Genomic DNA, 17,150 nt, shown 5'->3' with positions numbered 1-17,150 from the left:
TTGGGAGGTGAGTGGATCATTTGGGACAGAAGTGACTACGAGGGCCATGGCAGATCTCAGTGTGCGGGCTGTGCTGGATGCCTGGCTCGCTCTGCAGTCCCAACGCTGGAAGAAAGCACAGAGGTAGCACAAAGCTGTCCGCCCCCTGTGCCATGGTAGTCCCAGCACAGGGACTTGCCAAGCCCAGAGAGGCTGCAGGCTGTGATTTCAGATGCCCTCAAGGTGAGACGAGATGGCTGGGTCTCAGCTCCTCTCCTCCTGGACTCTGTGCAGCTTGCAGAACCCACCTGCCTGGCTGGCCCTCCTTGGTCTCTGGGGAGAGAAACTGATCCCCTGCCCCACTGGGCCAGAGGGGCTCAGGGGTTGGGCTGCAAAGCCCAGCCCCAAAGGCACCAGCTTCTCCTTCCCCCTCACAAGGCATCCCCCTCCTTCTCTGTCCAGCTTCCCAGGCCAGCCCCCCGCTCCTCCGCCCCCTCCTCCGCCCCCTTCCCCGCCCCACTCCCAGCTCCCATCCCTGATCCCTGGCTGCTGCCCTCTCCTGGAGCCGCGCCCTCCCGACATGAGCCTCGCAGCAGCCGCTCTGCTCCGCTGCGCCCTGCCCCTGCTGCTGGGGGGCTTGGCCTTTGGGCTGGGGGGATCCCCCAGGGAGGAGGGGGCCAGCGGGAGCCCAGCTGGACAGCAGCAGGAGCTGCCCACCGTGGTGATCGCCATCCTGGCCCGCAACTCGGAGCACTCGTTGCCCCATTACCTGGGGGCTCTGGAGCGCTTGGACTACCCCAAGGGGCGCATCTCCATCTGGTAAGGATGGCTCCCACTCCTGGCCCTTGCGGAGGGGCATTAGTGCAGAGGGACCTGGGGGGATGCCAGGGCGAGGCAGGGCAGCAAACACACACGGGGTGGAGCTGGGTGTAGGCATAGGGGACAGGGAACATGCTCTTGCAGGATGGGTGCAACAAAGCGGAGAGGGTGGTTTTCCCGCTCCCTAACAGCAGCTCTCTCTTTCCTGTCCCCTCTCTGTAGGAAGGTGGGGTAGGTGGCTGCCAGGGTGGGAAAAGACCCCTGAGCCCCCCACTAAGTTCCAAGCACTGTGGACAGGAGGCACAGCAGAGCAGAGGGCAGCCCTAAGTCTTCAAAAGGACATTTTTCCCCTCATCTGAAGGGGTTTGTCCCACCCAGCACACGGCCGTTCTCCTCCCGGCCCCTACCTCCCAAGGGCTCAGCGCCCTGGCAGAGCCCCTCTGGGGTCCAGTGAGATGCTGGTGCCTGGAGCCGGGATTCCTGTTCCATCTGCTCCTCACTGCCACTGCAGACACATTTTACAGCCTCTCGCCTGAGCTTGTAGGAAACATTACCCCCGTGGCGTAATGCTTTTAAAGAGCATCTGATTTTTTTGCCATCTGTGCGTCTGTTTGCAGCTGACATGCCTGGCTGGAGATCTCGAGCCTAGGTGGGAGCCAGCAGTCCAGGCTGCTGTGTGCGTTGCACTGGCTGCCTGCTCACCTCTTACAGTTTTCTGGTTCAGATACTCAACATTTCTCATGGAATTTGTGTCTCCGCTTCCGGGATCCCCCGCGTCGTGGCACAGAACGACGGAGGGAAGGAGGGAGGGCGCCTCTCATAGCAGTACTCACTGCAGAACATGGTGTGGAGGAATTGGCTGCGTTGGGTCTCCCTGCCCATCTAGTCTCAGCCTCTCGCAGCAGTGGGTGCTGTGGGGAGTGGGGTGGAAGCATGGGCTGGGGGGAGCTCTCAGTTAGCTTTGATCCAGCCTGACCAAGCAGGAGGTGCTCCAGTTGTAGTTCAGGCACACTGTGCCCCTTGGGGAACTGCTTCAGCCCCTGTCCCATCAGGGGCCACAGCAGAGAATGGGGTCATACATAGCCCAGCTTTGCTGATTCAGCCAAACTACTCTTTCCATCTGATGTGACATTCTTTAACGGCAGCACTGCTGGGGGTCTTTTTGATATGTTCCCACTGAAAGCATTATCAATGTGAGGTCCCCGTTCATCTCCCGGGGCCAGGCATGTGTGTGGCAGTTCTGTGAGCTCCCATGGCTTTGCTGGTGGATTGGGGGCTGGGATCTTGGGGTGCTGGATGCTGGATCACTCCTGGAACTGGGGGAGACAGGTACTTTTATTTGGATCCCGGAAGCGAGAGATGAGAGATGCACGGATGAGGAGAGGGTGAAGAGAGTGGGTACCTGGCTGCTGTGCAGTGCTGGCTCCCCTCCAATACCAAACCCTGCCTTTGCAGCCCTAACCTCTGCTGAGTGGTATTACATAGCAGAAGCTGTGTGCACCATTTTCAGCTGAAACAGGGTGCCCTGCTGAGCTTTTTCCAGCCAACACGGTTGTGGGCCTGGCACCAGGGGGAGGCACAGAACAAATGAGGGAAAGGAGACTGGAGGTAGTCTGTGCATCGGCCAGTTCTGTCTGGGACTGGAACAGCAATCTGCAGCCAGCTGGGTGTAGCATCCCTTCTTCTAGCTCAGTGTTGCAGTGTTTGCTGTCACCCAGGGCTGCATGGTTCAGAGGGTCCGTGCTTGTCCCTCTGCGTGTGTTGGGATCTGGTGACGCCCTGCAGGCCGGACGGTCCAGTGTGGATTTGCAGAGACCATACACACATGTGCTTACGTGTCTCTCCAGACCACATGCAAGCGGATGGAAGTGGGCGGGTTCTGGTGGGGAGAAAGCAGACAGATAGGGACAGAAAAGTGAAAGCGTGTGATCGGCTAATGCCATGTTAGGAAGAATCAGGTCTGAAGACAAATAAGCCTGGTGGCTGTCCTGGCACAGTGAGGTCAGCTCGCGACCTCTGTAACCCAGCCAGCAGGGCTGCAATTGGGCAGAAGCAATCTCTGTGCAATCCCCCTCCTGGCAGCAGAACCTTGATTGTTTAAAATTACATGTTTGATTTCCAGCTAGTTCCCACTGCCTCTGCCTGCTGCTGTCAGCCTCTTGGCTTGGCACGTATGTGTATAGCCCAGGACCAGAGCCACGTGAGAGGTTTGTGCTTGTCTTCTGAAGTGGCAGCATCCTGCCTTAGCTGTGGGCAAAGTTTGGAAGGTTGTTTAGCTCTTCTGTGCCTGGGTATAAACATTTTGTCCTAAATTTATCCTTGACATCAGTACAGTTACACTGGCGGTACACTTGGCCCGTTATGACGGTGTTTGACAGCACGCAAACAAGTGTGTTACTTTTGACTTGTAAAGGCCTTTTACAGAGAGGGTATAATCCTCATTTTACAGGTGGGGGAGTAAAGGGACTCAGAGCTTAAATGACGTGTCCCTGGGGCGGGCATGAGAATCCAGCTGTGTTGACTGCTTCCCCCCTGCCCCCACTGAGTAGTTTTGGACAAGGGCCCCTGATGTGCTTATAATAAGGCAGAGCTGAGAACCAGTTCCTCAGCCAGGGCAGCATTTCTCAGCAGGGCATTGTCCACAGACTGCAGGACAGGCAGACAGGTTTGGCAGTGCCCTGAAGGCAGCTCCTCCTAGCAACATGGGAGCAGAGGGGGCCTTCTGGGCCACAGAGTCTTCTTCCCGTACCTTGTCCTTACTGCCTAATGATTTCCAGGCTACTGCTGCACATGCATGCTGGGTGGGGGTCTCAGTCAGTCCCAGGATGATGTCCCTCTCTGAGCACGAACACTTTATTTGCCTCTTCATGAGAATATGCACAGTTACATTAGATGGCTTAAGACAGCACGTGATTTAAACCCATATGGTGCAGGGCAGAAACCAACCACACTTGGATGGGGGGCAGGAGAAAGCTTCCCCTGTGGACTGGTGGCTAATTACCTTTTCCATAAAGCATGTGGCACTGCCTGCCTTCAGGAACTGGACATGGCCTTACCTGCCCTTTGGTCTGATCTCGGCTGGTACTATATACTGTCAAGGGCTCCATCCTCATCCCTCACCCCATCATGCTTGCGTGAGACACCCACGTTCAGTTTTGTTCATTTGGCCCTGCACCCTACTTGGCATCCTTGATCATACAGCACCTTGCCACTGCTGTCCGGAGATGCAGGCTTTAGAAGGTGGGAGGGGAGGGAGCGCTCTTTGGTGACTACTACTGCTGCTTCGTTCCAGTTTCATAGGACTGGGAGCCCCATTGCTGGGTTTGGACAAGGGACTGAGAGACGTGAGCTGCTGGGGGGTGATGTGGAAAAGGAAAAGAGCCAACATCTCTGCATTCTGGTTTCTCAGGTGTGTGACAGATCACAACATTGACAACACGACGGAGATCCTGAGGGAGTGGCTGGTGGCCATGGAGAAGCACTACCGCCATGTCAAGTGGAGGGCAGTGGAGGAGCCCAGGTGAGGCACAAGGCTGCCAGAGGCCTTGCATCAGTGATGGTTTCTAGCAGAGCATCTTTTGTGGTCTGTCTCAAGGACAGGGAAACTGAGGCATGGAGTTGGCCAGTGATTCATCCAAAGCTGTGAGGGAGTCGGTCAGAGCTGGAACAAAACCCAAGAATCCCTGGCCCCCTCCCGGTGCTCTGCTCCAGACCTCCCCACTGCAATTTCCTTCCATGTACCTTTGTGCTTTGAGCTGTGGGTTTGGGGCATGGCACTCCTTGTGCAGAAATGCATGTGTCAGCCCCTTCCACCCTGCAGTGCTTCTGACCCAGTGCTGGCCAGGGTGCACAGAAGTTTTATACCAGGTGAGCTGGGCATGGTTCTCTTCTAGCACCTTCCCAGGATCACAAGCTGTTTGGTGGCACAAGGAAGCAGGCGTGTGCAGCTGCCTAAGCTGACTGCACAGAGAGCTCCCCCAGGGCGAGAGACCTGCATGCACAGATGGAGCGAGGGGCCCTGCACACAGATGCAGACAGGGAGGGTCTGTTTCTCTCCAGCGTCCTGGCTTGGAATGTGTGCTGGGGTAGCTGGCTGCTCCCGGTCCGGTCCCAAGCCAACGTCACTGAGGCAGTGTCATGTTTCTCCCATCCCGCAAGAGACTGTTCAGGCAGCACTGGTCCACCCTGCACACAGGGGCAGTGAGCAGAGTGTGGCAGCACAGGTTGGGCTGACCGTGGGGAGTGTGACCTGGATGGGCCCACCCCCGGCTTCCTCAAAGCTAAGCAAGCCCAGCTTTAATGTGGGCTTTGGGTCCAGGCCAAACTACCTTGCCCCAGGCTAAGCTAACACAGCTCTCAGGCAGGCTTCTTCATCTAGTGTGTATGTTTGTAGCCCGAGGCAGGCTAGTATCTCTTTGTTTGCCTGCTGCAGCTCATACCCCAATGAACTGGGCCCCAAGCACTGGACAAATGAGCGCTACGAAAACCTCATGAAGCTGAAACAGGAGGCTCTGAGCTTTGCGCGGGAGCAATGGGCTGACTACATTCTGGTAAGAGCTTGGAAACTGAGCCAAGCGGGACCCTCCCTGGCAGCCAGCCCTGGGGAGCCAGGCCAGTTTGGGAAGCTAGAAATGGGGAAGTCCTCCTGGTTTGTCCTTCTGGGCCAGGGCAACATGCCTGTCAGCAGCTGAGTCTCAGGCTGCACCCCCCACCATTTAAAGGACTTAATAATAGAGTTTGTCTTCTTCCTCCTAGCTCAGGCTTTATGGTTTGGGCTTGGGTCTCCAGAGATCACCTCATTCCCCTTGTGCTCTGCTAGCCCATGTCAGCACGTCTGCGAGTGCAGCCTGGATAACTCCATGTGTTTCACTCCCGGGGTGAAGGGTAGTTGTGAAGGATGCAGAAAAACACTGAAGATGCCTAGGGTGGCCTGGAGCTGTGACTGCCATAGCAGGGCATCACAGTGTGGGAGCACTTCCTGCTGGAGGCTGTAGGGAACCAGCCCCTGCCGAGGTGTTTTCTATCTGTGGGGCATTGTCGTGGGGCTGGTGGACACAGGGCCAGCTTTCAGTGCGCCGCTTCTTCTAAGCCAGCTGTATTTCCACCCCTAGTTTGCAGATACTGACAGTGTCCTGACAAACAACCAGACCCTGAAGTTCTTGATTGCCCAAAACAAATCGGTGATTGCACCGATGCTGGACTCCCAGACCTACTACTCCAACTTCTGGTGTGGGATAACCCCTCAGGTGAGCTGCTGGAGCAGGCCGGGGCACCCCCTGTGCCGGGGCGGGCCGTGTCCTGTCACTCAGCCCAGCTGCTGCTGTGGCTCATGCCCAAGAGGCTGATGTCCCCCAAGGGATGTCACAGTCCTGTGGTTCTAGGTGGAGCTGGGATGGGCAGGGGGGAAGGTTTCCTCTCCCTTCATCACAGCCAAGAGATGTCTCTGACCCAAGGGCCAAATCCTGAGGTGCTGGCTCAGTCTGTGCTCTGTCTTTCCTCACACCAAGCTTCCTCTGAGGTCACAGATTACTTGCCTGAAGAGGAAAGGCAGGGTCGGGCCACAGCTGTGGATCCATCACACCTGTCAAGGTGGTGCTTAGGTGCTTGGTCTGAGGCTGATGGCTTCTTCGAGAGGGTGGTGTGCGGCGCCCCTCTGCAAGCACTTCCTCGGCCCTGTTGGGAGCCCCTTTTGCCCCAAGGGGCTACCAAGCCCAGGGGCTCATAGCCAAGTCAGTAAGTCAGCTCCAGGCTGCTTCTCATCCTAGAATTTCCAGAGTGTATTATCAGGCAGCTGCCGATTCACCTCTGGCTCTCCTATCTCCTAAAATTGCTCAGTGGAATCGAACACAGCCTGTCTCTGCTGTATGGCTCCCGGTCTGCTACAGGCCCTGGAGCCCAGTGAGGGACAGGGAAGACACCCTTCCTTCCTTCTTGGGCCCAGCTGGTGCTTGCCTGTATGGTAGACCATGTGCTGGGCTCAAGTAGGCAGGAGAGTCTCCTCTGAGTGCTTCACATCTTGGGTGTCAGAGGGGGCAAGGTAGGGCCAGGAAGACTTAGAAAGGCACAGAGCCCTGGGAGAACTGCTCTCTCTGCTAGACCACAATGCCATGGGCTGTGCACCAGTTGCTTTCTGCCTGGAGGGGCGTTGCAGAGAGCAGCCTCAGTGCTGGGTGTGCAGGGGATAGCAGGCTACTGTGGAGGATGGCAGGTCCTGCTTGCTCTGTCCTGGCACCCCTCGTAGTCCGGTCAGTGGGAGTTACGGGATGGCATGTGCTCCACAGGGTTACTACCGCAGGACAGCGGACTACTTCCCCACCAAGAACCGCCAGCGCCTGGGCTGCTTTGCCGTGCCCATGGTGTACGCCGCCTTCCTGATCGACCTGCGGAAAGACGGCACCGCCAAGCTTGCCTTCCACCCACCCCATCCCAACTACACCTGGGCCTTCGATGACATCATCGTCTTTGCCTACTCCTGCCAGGCAGCGGGTGAGCCCTGGAGAACAGGGCAGACAGCTGGAGAGGGAAAGGGCTAGGGCGCAGCAGCCACCTGTGTTCGCTCTGGGTGTATCTTGCTTCACAGTTTGCCACACAACTCAGGTTGGCCCCTTTGTTATGCTGGATGAACGCGAGATAAAAGGTTCCTCAAGGAACCTCCACCTGCCTCACTTTCTCAAATGGCCCCTCTGCCCAAGGTGGGGTCATGGGTAGAGGATAGGAAGGGGAGCTTGGAGAAGTAGTGAGATCCTGGGCACTAGGGAGGGAGGGAAGGTGGGTGTAGGGAGCTTTTGGGTAGGAATCAGGTGCAGGTGCTGGAGCTGCGCAGCCCTAAGGTTACCTCCTGTCTCCTGCTGCCTTGCAGACATTGAGGCGTATGTGTGCAACCAGGAGCGGTTTGGCTACATCAATGTCCCAGTGAAGTCTCATCAGACGCTGGAGGATGAACGCATCAACTTTGTGCACCTCATCCAGGAAGCCATGGGTAAGAGCACCAGGAACGAGCCCTGCTGCATGGGGAATGCAGGGGGTCATGCAGGTCTTCCACCTGGGATTCCTCACCTGGCATCTGGATGTGAGCAGGTGCAGCTCACCCAGACAAATGGCTCCCCAGCTCTGGTCTCTGAGGAAGCAGTGGGTGAGGGTGCTCATTGTATGTAGGTCAACTGGGCATGATGTTCATGGCAGTTCAGCCCTGTGCTCTGTCTCTTGCAGTGGATGGTCCCCCAATGTCCCGCTCCGATCATATTTACACCAGGCCCAAGCTCCTCAGTAAAATGGGCTTTGATGAGGTATGTTTCTGGGATGCAGGGAGAGAAAGTGTGTTTTTCTTTACGATTCTCTTCTCCATGCAGCTGCTGGCGTCGCTCCACCTCCCTGTGGCTTCTGGAGTCTCTCAGTACTGGGCTGACTGGAGGAGACACTAAGGGGTGATGCGAGGTGCCCCCACCCCTGGTGAATTGTTCTGTCCCTGTGGCCTCTGTTGAGAGGAGGACACCCTCTGCATGGCAGCCTGTGGCCACAGAAGCAGCATGCTTTAACCAGTACAGAATTGGCTAGATTGTAGACATGGAGTAGTGGTCAGCAGAAATGCTGACCTATCCCATGAGATGGGACCACCACCCTTCGGGCTGCTGTCTTGGAGGATGCATCCAATCATCCTCCCAGTGGAGGACTCAGGCCCTTTTTGCAGTGTGTTCATAGTCATGGGGCTAGGGCTGCCTTCCTGCTCTGCGCCCAGCTGGGTGGAGCTGAGTGTGCCCACTGCATCCCAACTGAACCCATTCCCTTCAGTCACAATGGTTTGCCCCCTTGGTGTCTGGTAGATTCCCATAGGGCAGGACCTCTTGTGGTGCCATGCTGCCCCTGCTAGTGAGCTGAGGATGCACGTTCTCCCTGCCCCTGGGCCCCAGGTTCTGCAACATCTGGTTCTTTTGTAGATTTTCCTGATCAACTTGGCACGACGGCCGGATCGGCGCCAGCGGATGCTGAGTGCCCTGCTGGAGCTGGAAGTGGAGCCACTGGTGGTGGAGGCTGTGGATGGGAGGTGACTGCTCTGTTGTTTGCCCCATGTGAACACTGCAGGTCTTGCCCTAGCTGGGGTGGGAGCAGAGCCATCCCTGAGCTGAGGGGGTGGGCAGCTAGTCTGGGCCCCTGACTACACACTGGTTTCTGTTCCTGGATCTCATCCCCCTTGATGAAGTAATGAGGTGGGGGCTCATTAATAGATTCAGCAGGGAAATGAGAGGCACAGCAGAAAGGTGGCACAGCATCATCTATTCTCATTAGCAAGGGTCTGGTGACTGACAAGGAGCAGTGGCAGTGAGAACAGTCAGCAGCTGATGCTGATGCTATACCTAGGGCCTGGTGTAGTGCCCAGCCTCACACCCCCACACAGCCCCCAACGCTCTGCCTGTTGCTGTGGATTGTGCTATGTGGAGAGCTCCACATCCACCAGACCTGGCTCATCTTGTGGCGGGCTTTTAGGGCATCTGGGGGATATTCCAGGTTCCAAAGAACCCATATGGGTCCTAGAGGTTACTGCACAGGGCTGTGCTGGAGGCAGAAATACTGGGACTTGACTAGGGCAAGGGCAGGTGGAAGATATAGGCTCAGTGTTGGGGAGGAGGGATTCCCAGGCTGCAGTGATATTGTCCCCTCCAGCCTGCTCCCTGCTTTGTCTCTTTCCTCCAGTGCCCTGAACAGCAGTGACATTAAGAAGCTGGGTGTGGACCTGCTCCCAGGATACTACGATCCGTTCTCTGGCAGGACGCTCACAAAGGGGGAGGTTGGCTGCTTCCTCAGCCATTACTACATCTGGAAGGAGGTATGGCCCCAGGGCTGAGTAAAGTGGTAAATGGGGCAGGAAGGAGCTGGGTTGGATTCGATTAGTGCTAGATGCTGCTCACCACTGGGAACAGGCCTTGCCTTGGCAGGTCTACAGTCTACATGGGCAAGAGAAGGCAGGAGGGGAAACTGAGGCACAGAGAAAGGAGGCAACTGGCCTGGGGTCCCCTAGCAGCTCAGTGGCAGAACTGGAGCCGGCAGTCAGATGCTGAGTCCTTGTCTGCTGCCTGAGCCACTTGATAACCTGGGAACCTGCTCCTGGCCAGAGCAGTCTGCTGTCAGGGCCAGCCCTAAGGGAAAGCAGAGCTTTCTCATTGTGTCACTTCTGGGAGGCCTCTTGCACCATGAGCTTCTTGCTGGAAGAGGCTCCCCAATCTGCCCCCAGCCTGGGTGCATGCTGGGGTCAACTGTGGCCTGGCTGGGCAGTAAGGAACCAAGACGGCAGGACCGTATCAATAGCTGCTCCTGCTCTCCACAGATTGTGGCACGGGGGCTGGGGACGGCGGTGGTGTTTGAGGACGACGTGCGCTTTGAGGGCTACTTCAAGGAGCGGCTGCAGAGGCTTATGGGAGAGCTGGAGTGGGCAAAGCTGGACTGGGACCTGATGTATGTTGACCTGGTCTTGCAGCAAGGGGCAGGAGTAGAGCTGCACACGGGGCCCAGCCCAAGCCACCACCCTACTGGGGCTCCTGCCCTGATTCCCTGGCCCCCTTCCCCTGTGGGCTCCTTCTGATGTCTGCTGCTGTTGCATTTCCAGCAGTGAGTGTCCCAGCGCAGTGTCCCAGGGTGGAAGGACTCCCATCTGTAACACATGCACCGCAGATTCAAGGGCTGCGTAAGCACTGCTGCTTGGGGCAGTGATGGTCTCCCAGCTGCCACACACAGGGCTGGCAGGACAGTAGCTTAATTGGGGGGAGATGGGGTACAGAGCAGCAGCTCTGGGCACTGTCTTTGTGGTGGCAGCGGCTGATCACTCCATGGTAATCAGCACAGTGGGAGCCAGTGCTGCTCTGGGCAGGACCCCTGAGAGGGGCATCAGTGGTGCTTGCTGGTCCTTGGCCCCGCCTATGCAGGGGCTTATAGTGCTGCTTTCAGTGGGGTGTTGGGTGATGTGAGAGCACAAAACATTTATGTCACATACGCTATTCAATGGCCATCAGGTGGGAGCAACTTCTAGTCACTGGGTGGGAGCTGGCAGCTTGCAGGGAGTCTGAGTCCCACTCCCAGCCCCTCAAGCCACCTGCACACATGTCTCCTGGGGTTGCTGAGGGCCCGGCTCCTTCCCTCTTGCTGAAGGGGGGGGTCTCTCTGCCTTTGTAGCTACCTGGGCAGGAAGCAGGTGCAGACTGAGGATGAGGAGCCGGTGGAGGACGTGAGAAACCTGGTGGTGCCGTCATATTCCTATTGGACCCTGGCCTACATCATCTCCCAGCAGGGAGCCCAGAAGCTGATCAATGCCAATCCCCTGGGCAAAATGCTGCCCGTGGATGAGTTCCTGCCCATCATGTACGACAAGCACCCAAAGTAAGAGGGGCTTCGTGGCCCTGGGGGGAATGGACCGCAACAGTCCAGAGCTGGGGCCTTGCTTCATGCAGCCCCCTCTGGAAGGTGGTAGGATTGGGTTTCTAGCCCAGGGCCTGCAATCTTCCCCCCTTGCCTGCTTCGCTGCACTGGGGTCCTCAGACCTTGGTTCCTTGGAAGTGAAGGAACATGCATTTCCCCCCACCCCCCCAGCTTCCACATGCTGAAGGAAAACATCTGTTACCATTAGCTCATCCCCCACAGACACGGCTGGGCTTTGGCCTCTGGAAAATAGTCATCAGCAGGCTCCGGGGAGAGAAGGAATAGAGATTTGTTGCCAGCTGAGCATGGTGCTGGTGTGGAATGAGTGTCGGGGGGTGGTCTCAGCCTTGTCTTTAGTGGGAGGAGCATCTATATACATTTATATACCCAACAGCAGCACTGGCCTCCCCTGCGCTCTTTATGGACCGAGCTGGGTCTTCTCTCCCCAAGATCAGGTTGCTAGTGTCTGGGTTGTTCTCATGGTGCAGTTGATAAGTTGCTCCGTGGCTGTGATCAGATGGGGAGAACAGGGATTCCTGAGCAGAGGCTGGGTCTGTGTGCATTATGCCTAGCCAGGACAGTGCTGATCCCCTTTGCACACACATGGTGTGAGGTTGAGGCTGTTGACTTGCCTGTTGCAGGGAGATGAGCTGTGGGTGCCCTGCAGGATCCAACCACAGAGATTAGCCACTGTTTCTCTGCCCAGGCAGCTGAGCTTTCCCAGCCACCCCAGGCTGTGCATGTGATTTGCATCTTCTGCAGCCCCACATGCTTTCCAGCCCCAGGCCTGCAGCTGTGTGGCTGGCAGGGCCTTTTCCCCAGTGTAGACTTCCCAGAGCCCCATCAGGTGGCAGGAGGCTGTGGAAGGGAATGGGAAAGGCTGAAGGCGAGGTGGGATGCAGAGAGTAAAGGGAGGGGTGGAAGGGGAAGATGGATAGACAGACTGATGGGAAGGTGTGAGCCAGGAGCCCCTCCAGGTGCCATGCTAGCTTCAGTAGCCTCAGCACAACCCCCTTGGCCCTGGGCCAATGGTCTGGGTCACAGGAGACAGATGCGATAGGGGTGACCTGGGTGTGGAGAACAGTCTCCAGAGTCACTCCCTGCTCTGGGCAGTCAGGGGTGCTGAGAGCTGGAGTGCTGAGACAGGGCAGGGTCCTGGGTGCTCCCAGCAGAGGAGCCCATGGAGGAGGAGGCTGGATGCTGCCTGCACAGTGTCACCTCCTGCTCTGCGCTGAGTGCCAGCAGCCTGCCGGGTGAGCTCATCGTGGGAATCCTTGTTTGCCGCACTCTAACGAGGAGCCTGGGAAACGCCTGGCTCTCCTCTTGCCTGGACTTGGAAAAACATGTTGCCTGAGCCAAGCAAAGCGCGTTGGCTGTGGTCTGAGACGTTTCATCAGAGCTGCGGGCACGTTCCTCTCACCTCCACGCTCCCCTGGACCCGCCTTCTCTCCTGGAGCTCTTGGCTTCAGGCCTCCAGCGGGAAACAAACTGGCTCCATCCCTGCACTGGGTCCGGGGCACCCCTTGTCTGAGCATCCCCCTAGGTGGTGCGCGGCATTGGTGGGTCCTGCTGCCCCCCATGCTGCACACCCCCAGTCCCCCGGCGTTCCACTGAGAATGGTATTTTTTCCACTCTGCCTTGTACAGCCAGGATTACAAGAAGCATTTTGCCAGGCGAGACCTGGTGGTGTACTCAGTGCATCCCCTGCTGGTGCAGCCCACTCACTACACTGGGGATGCCCAGTGGCTCAGCGACACGGAGACCTCCACCATCTGGGACGACGACTCCCGGAAGACGGACTGGAGCGGCTCGCAGAAGACACTGAAGCACTCCCGAGGCCATGCCGGCCACTCGTTCCGCTCAGCTGCCAGAGATGAGCTCTGACATTGCCTGGTAAGCGTGGTCCAGCAGCAGCTGTGGAGCACAGGTTTGAACATGTGGACACACGTGCTGTGGGTCCATGCAGCATGGGCCCGGCTGCCTTTGATGCCGGTTTCAGCGTTGTCCTGAAATCCGGTGTAGTGACATGTCTGAATCTCCCTTTAAAACCTTTTCCCTCCTGTCCCTGCCTCCCCGTGGATCTTAGGGCACCTTGTGTAGCCTCACGCCCCGACCCCTTCCATTGGGTTAGATCAGGATGGCCACCCCTATTTGTTCAGATGGAAATCCCACAAGCAGGCAGGAACTCGGTGGGAGATGAGTAACTTGGGCCCCCAAGTCCCTGACTACATGGCCTTTGCAATCTGTTTGGGACAGTAGCTGTGTCAGGCTGTCAGCAGGAAGAGAAAGGTGTAGGAGCACCCAGAGGGTGAGCCTGGGCCCTGTCTCCTTGTTTCTGATGCCTTGTCACCCCCAGCAATGGGACAGGTAAAGCAGCAAGAAGCTGCCTTTGGCTGCAGCTGTGGGAAAGGGTGTGTGCAGGCTCAGGGGCAAACCCTGGAACGGTCACATTATCAAGAGTTTTATACACCCTGTGTGTAGGGGTGGAGGGGACTGAGCATCCAGACTGGGGGATCTGTTCCTGGTGGCTGTTGTTATGCTGCATGGACTTGGGGAAGTTACACTAACGCTATGTGCCTTGATTTTCCCGACTGCACAACAGGGATGCTATTTCCTCTGGCGCACAGAGGGTTCAGTAGCAGTTGCCTGCAAAGCCCCTCCATCTCAAAGGACCCTTCTGCCTCAGGCTGCTCTTCCCACTGCTAAGATGGCGGGGGCTGCGCCACATGCCCTGTGCTGTGTTATGAGTGTGAAATCAGCACTTGATGCTGGGAGGAGGAGCCGCCCTGGGAACAGCCTCTGCTCTCTCTGCTCCGGCCCAGCATTGCTAGAGTTAATCCTCTCTCAGAGGCTCCAAAACAGTCCTGCTGTCTGGGATTTTTTGCGCTGGCAAGAAAACAAGTCTCTAGGCAGGAGCTTAGCACCGAGGGCCCGGACTGGCAGCAAAGCAACAGGGCAGGAGTTGAAAACAAGAAAAAAATAGCCTGGCTTTATTTTGGCAGGGCACATTTGGCAGGTCAGGCAGGCGGGTTGGGGTTTTAACAAGCCAGCAGGTCCCCTCTTTTCTCCTGGGCCTGCTGTGAGCTGGCCAGCACACTCCTCCCCAGAGGTGGCCGCAAGTTCCTGGGTCTGGACTGAGAGCCTTGGGGTTGAAGGGCACCAGAGAAACAGAAGGGATAATGTTTCACACCCACATGTGTTAAGTGACCCGGTCTGCATCTCCAGTGAGCCAAATGACGTGCAGGACGGTGGAGCCTCTGGCCTGGATGTGCTGCCTCTGGGGGGAAGAGCTCAGAGAGAAGGCAGCTTGTTTCCTTCACTCCCACCTTCTTCTTAATAATGGTTGGCTTAAAACAGCTGCAGGTGGTGACCATGTATTTAGGATTACAGAGCCCCTCTCCACTATCACAGCCAGTCTCCTCTGTGCCAGTCCCAGCACCAGGCCTCAGCCTGCACTGGATGGACCTTTTTGGGAGGAGAAGGTAGCTCAGTCCCCAGGGCCAGTCACAACACCCTCTTCATTTAGTCAGCAGCATCTGCAGAGGTAGCAGGAGGGAGAGCCACCGTCCAACCATCTGGCAGGGGCACAAGGGGAATCGGCTTCCTGTGGGACACGGGCCAGCGAGTGTTGAGTGTCACTGCACTAGCAACAGGAGCTGGGCTGTCTGTCCCTTGCAGGCAGTGATTACCCCTGCCTGCATCAATAACACAGGGCTCTCGCTTTCTTTCCCAGGGAGGCTTCCTGTTCCTTGAGCCTGACAAAGGGAGCATTGTGGGCCACTCTGCCCAGCAGCAGACTCCACTGGTTCCCAGCTGAGAGGTGCAGCTGCAGTCACCAACCGAAAGCGGGTATGGGCCTCGGTGCATCGCCTCCATTCACAGGGACATGCTGCAGCAAGACTTTGCACCAAGGACCATGCTGGGCTCTCCAGATGCCTGCGAGATCTCTCTGCTGAGCAGTGATACTTTTGGACTAGTCCTTTGCAGGCTACTACTTCTCACTCCCTACCTCCTTGTGGAGTCTGCCTGGATGAGCAGGGCGGGTCTGAATTGTGTAGGGCCCAACCATGCCCAGGAGGCTGCCTGGCTGCAGGCATCCATCAGAGCTGCTGTGTAGTATTATTCTTGTAGTGCTTGTTTGGACATTGGTGTATGTGATCAGGTCCTTCTCCTGCTCCAGCAGAATCATCTCCTTCTCTTCACCCTGGACAGATACAGCTGTCATCATAGGTGCTTGGTGGAAAGGAGATGAGATGCTAAGGAGATGGGTGCCAAGGAAATGCCTATGAGGGCACAGATTTCCAAAGAGGATGGAGCACAAGCCAGAAGGGCAGAAGCTGTCTCAGCTGACTGTAGCTCAGGGTTATGCTGTCCTTGGACGATGCTCTGCCAGGCTCATCTGTCACCTGCACTCGTTCTTGATGGACGTGAGTGAACCAGGAGGAGGATTAAAGCCGACTCTATTTAAGCTTGTTCGCCAGAGTCTTGTTGCCATTGTCTTGGTCCCTGGTGTTCTCTAGTGTGTTATGCATCTACCTACTCCAGCTCTGGCCAGAAATAGCAGCACTTCCCCACACCTCCAGGCTTAGAGCAGCACAAACAAGACTGGCAGGGGAGGCTGGGCTGTGCTCTTAACTGTACTGATGTTAACCCGGTAAAACCACCCTAATGTGGGTGCAGTGTATCCTGGCATAAAGTGCTTTATTCTGGGATAACTGTTGCACTAGGGAAAGAGCTGCCTGGTTTCCTCTCTTCATTTACCCAGGATACTGGGATTTCCAGCACTGAGCGGTGTTAGAAAATGAAGTGTGGCCTGGTTGATCAAATAGGGTTGAAAGGTAGGTGGGTCCCAGCTCTGCCACTGGCTGGCTGGGTGACAACAGCAAGTCATGTCACCCTGTGTACTTCAGCCACCCCATCTGTGTAGCAGGGTGATACCCCCCGAGAGGTGGGGAAGTAGGAGGGTTATTTAGTGTCATGTCTGTCGAGGGCTTTGGAGAGGTTAAGCACAAGCAGCAGTCTAACTGAGCAACATTTCACTGCCACTTTGCCCAGGTGTAAATGGAGACACAGGACTCAAAGAGCAGGCAGCTGGAACAGCGTTGGGACAGATGGCCAAGGAGGCTGTGGGATCCCCAGCCCTGGAGGTTTTTAAGAGCAGGCTAGACAGACATTTGGTGGGGAGGATTTAGACAGGGATGGTCTTGGCTTGAGCAGGGGCTGGACTAGGACATGATCTCCTGCGCCCCTTCCAGCCCTGTTTTTTCTCATGCTATGACCCCTGACTTCAGAAAAGCTTTTCAGAAATTATCTCTTGACATCACTTGCTACCATAGGAAAGGGGGGAGATTGACTTTCTGCCAGCCCAAATAAGCCCAAGCTCACCTCTGCTGGCAGAGCCTAGAATCCTGCCCTCTGGGCAGACTGTCAGGGCAGGCTTCTTCACTGACCCCGTGATATATTAGCAGCACCCGTCCCAGTGCCCAGAAGACAGCTCAGGATCTGAAGTCTGAACGGTGCTGCCCCCATCTCTTATCCGAGGCGCGTGCCCTTGGCCTATGCACCTGCAGAGTTGCCCTAAGCCCACAGGCTGCACTAGGACCTTACACAGTGTCTGCGCACTCTGTCTTTGCCATGTATTTATCCTTGCGACACCCCTGCCAGCTCCCCTGGTGGGAAGCAGATGCTTTAACTAGCCCACCTTCCCCTGTCCCAGCTGTTCACCAAGGTGGCTTGGAGGGGGCAACGCCTCTGCAGTGACCCCAGTCCTGCGGAGCACGGGGCTCTGCACGGCCCTTCTTAGAGGAGGCTTCTGGCGTGCAGGTATGGCCCTGCTCTCCCCACCACGAGACTGGGAGCAGGTGACAGCTGGCTTGGGCTGTGCCAGGGACAGGGCTGGGCAGTGTGTGCCCCCCCCCACTGCCGCAGACCAGGTGCCCGGTGCTTTC

General features: G+C 56.9%; 1 protein-coding gene across 1 annotated transcript; it reads left to right on the top strand.

Moving 5' to 3' along the window:
• Positions 1-508: 508 nt before the first annotated feature.
• CERCAM (cerebral endothelial cell adhesion molecule) lies at positions 509-15,675 on the top strand. Its single transcript, XM_019540692.1, has 13 exons — positions 509-798; positions 4,208-4,318; positions 5,231-5,348; positions 5,910-6,044; positions 7,080-7,284; positions 7,658-7,777; positions 8,008-8,084; positions 8,733-8,839; positions 9,487-9,619; positions 10,118-10,245; positions 10,960-11,163; positions 12,849-13,095; positions 14,936-15,675. The coding sequence occupies exons 1-12, from the start codon at positions 560-562 to the stop codon at positions 13,084-13,086; spliced, it is 1,815 nt and encodes a 604-aa protein (XP_019396237.1). The 5' UTR covers positions 509-559; the 3' UTR covers positions 13,087-13,095; positions 14,936-15,675.
• The last annotated feature ends 1,475 nt before the right edge of the window (positions 15,676-17,150 follow it).

Source organism: Crocodylus porosus, unplaced genomic scaffold, assembly GCF_001723895.1.
Source record: "Crocodylus porosus isolate Cpor-Errol unplaced genomic scaffold, CroPor_comp1, whole genome shotgun sequence".
Classification (NCBI taxonomy): domain Eukaryota; kingdom Metazoa; phylum Chordata; order Crocodylia; family Crocodylidae; genus Crocodylus; species Crocodylus porosus.
Note: the sequence above shows the minus strand (reverse complement) of the source record. Positions and strands in the feature narration are given on the sequence as shown.

Coding starts and splice junctions, on each gene's coding strand:
- CERCAM (XM_019540692.1), top strand. CDS start 560: ATGAGCCTCGCAGCAGCCGCTCTGCTCCGCTGCGCCCTGCCCCTGCTG. Junction 5,349..5,909: donor AATGGGCTGACTACATTCTG/GTAAGAGCTTGG, acceptor TTCCACCCCTAG/TTTGCAGATACTGACAGTGT. Junction 8,085..8,732: donor GTAAAATGGGCTTTGATGAG/GTATGTTTCTGG, acceptor GTTCTTTTGTAG/ATTTTCCTGATCAACTTGGC.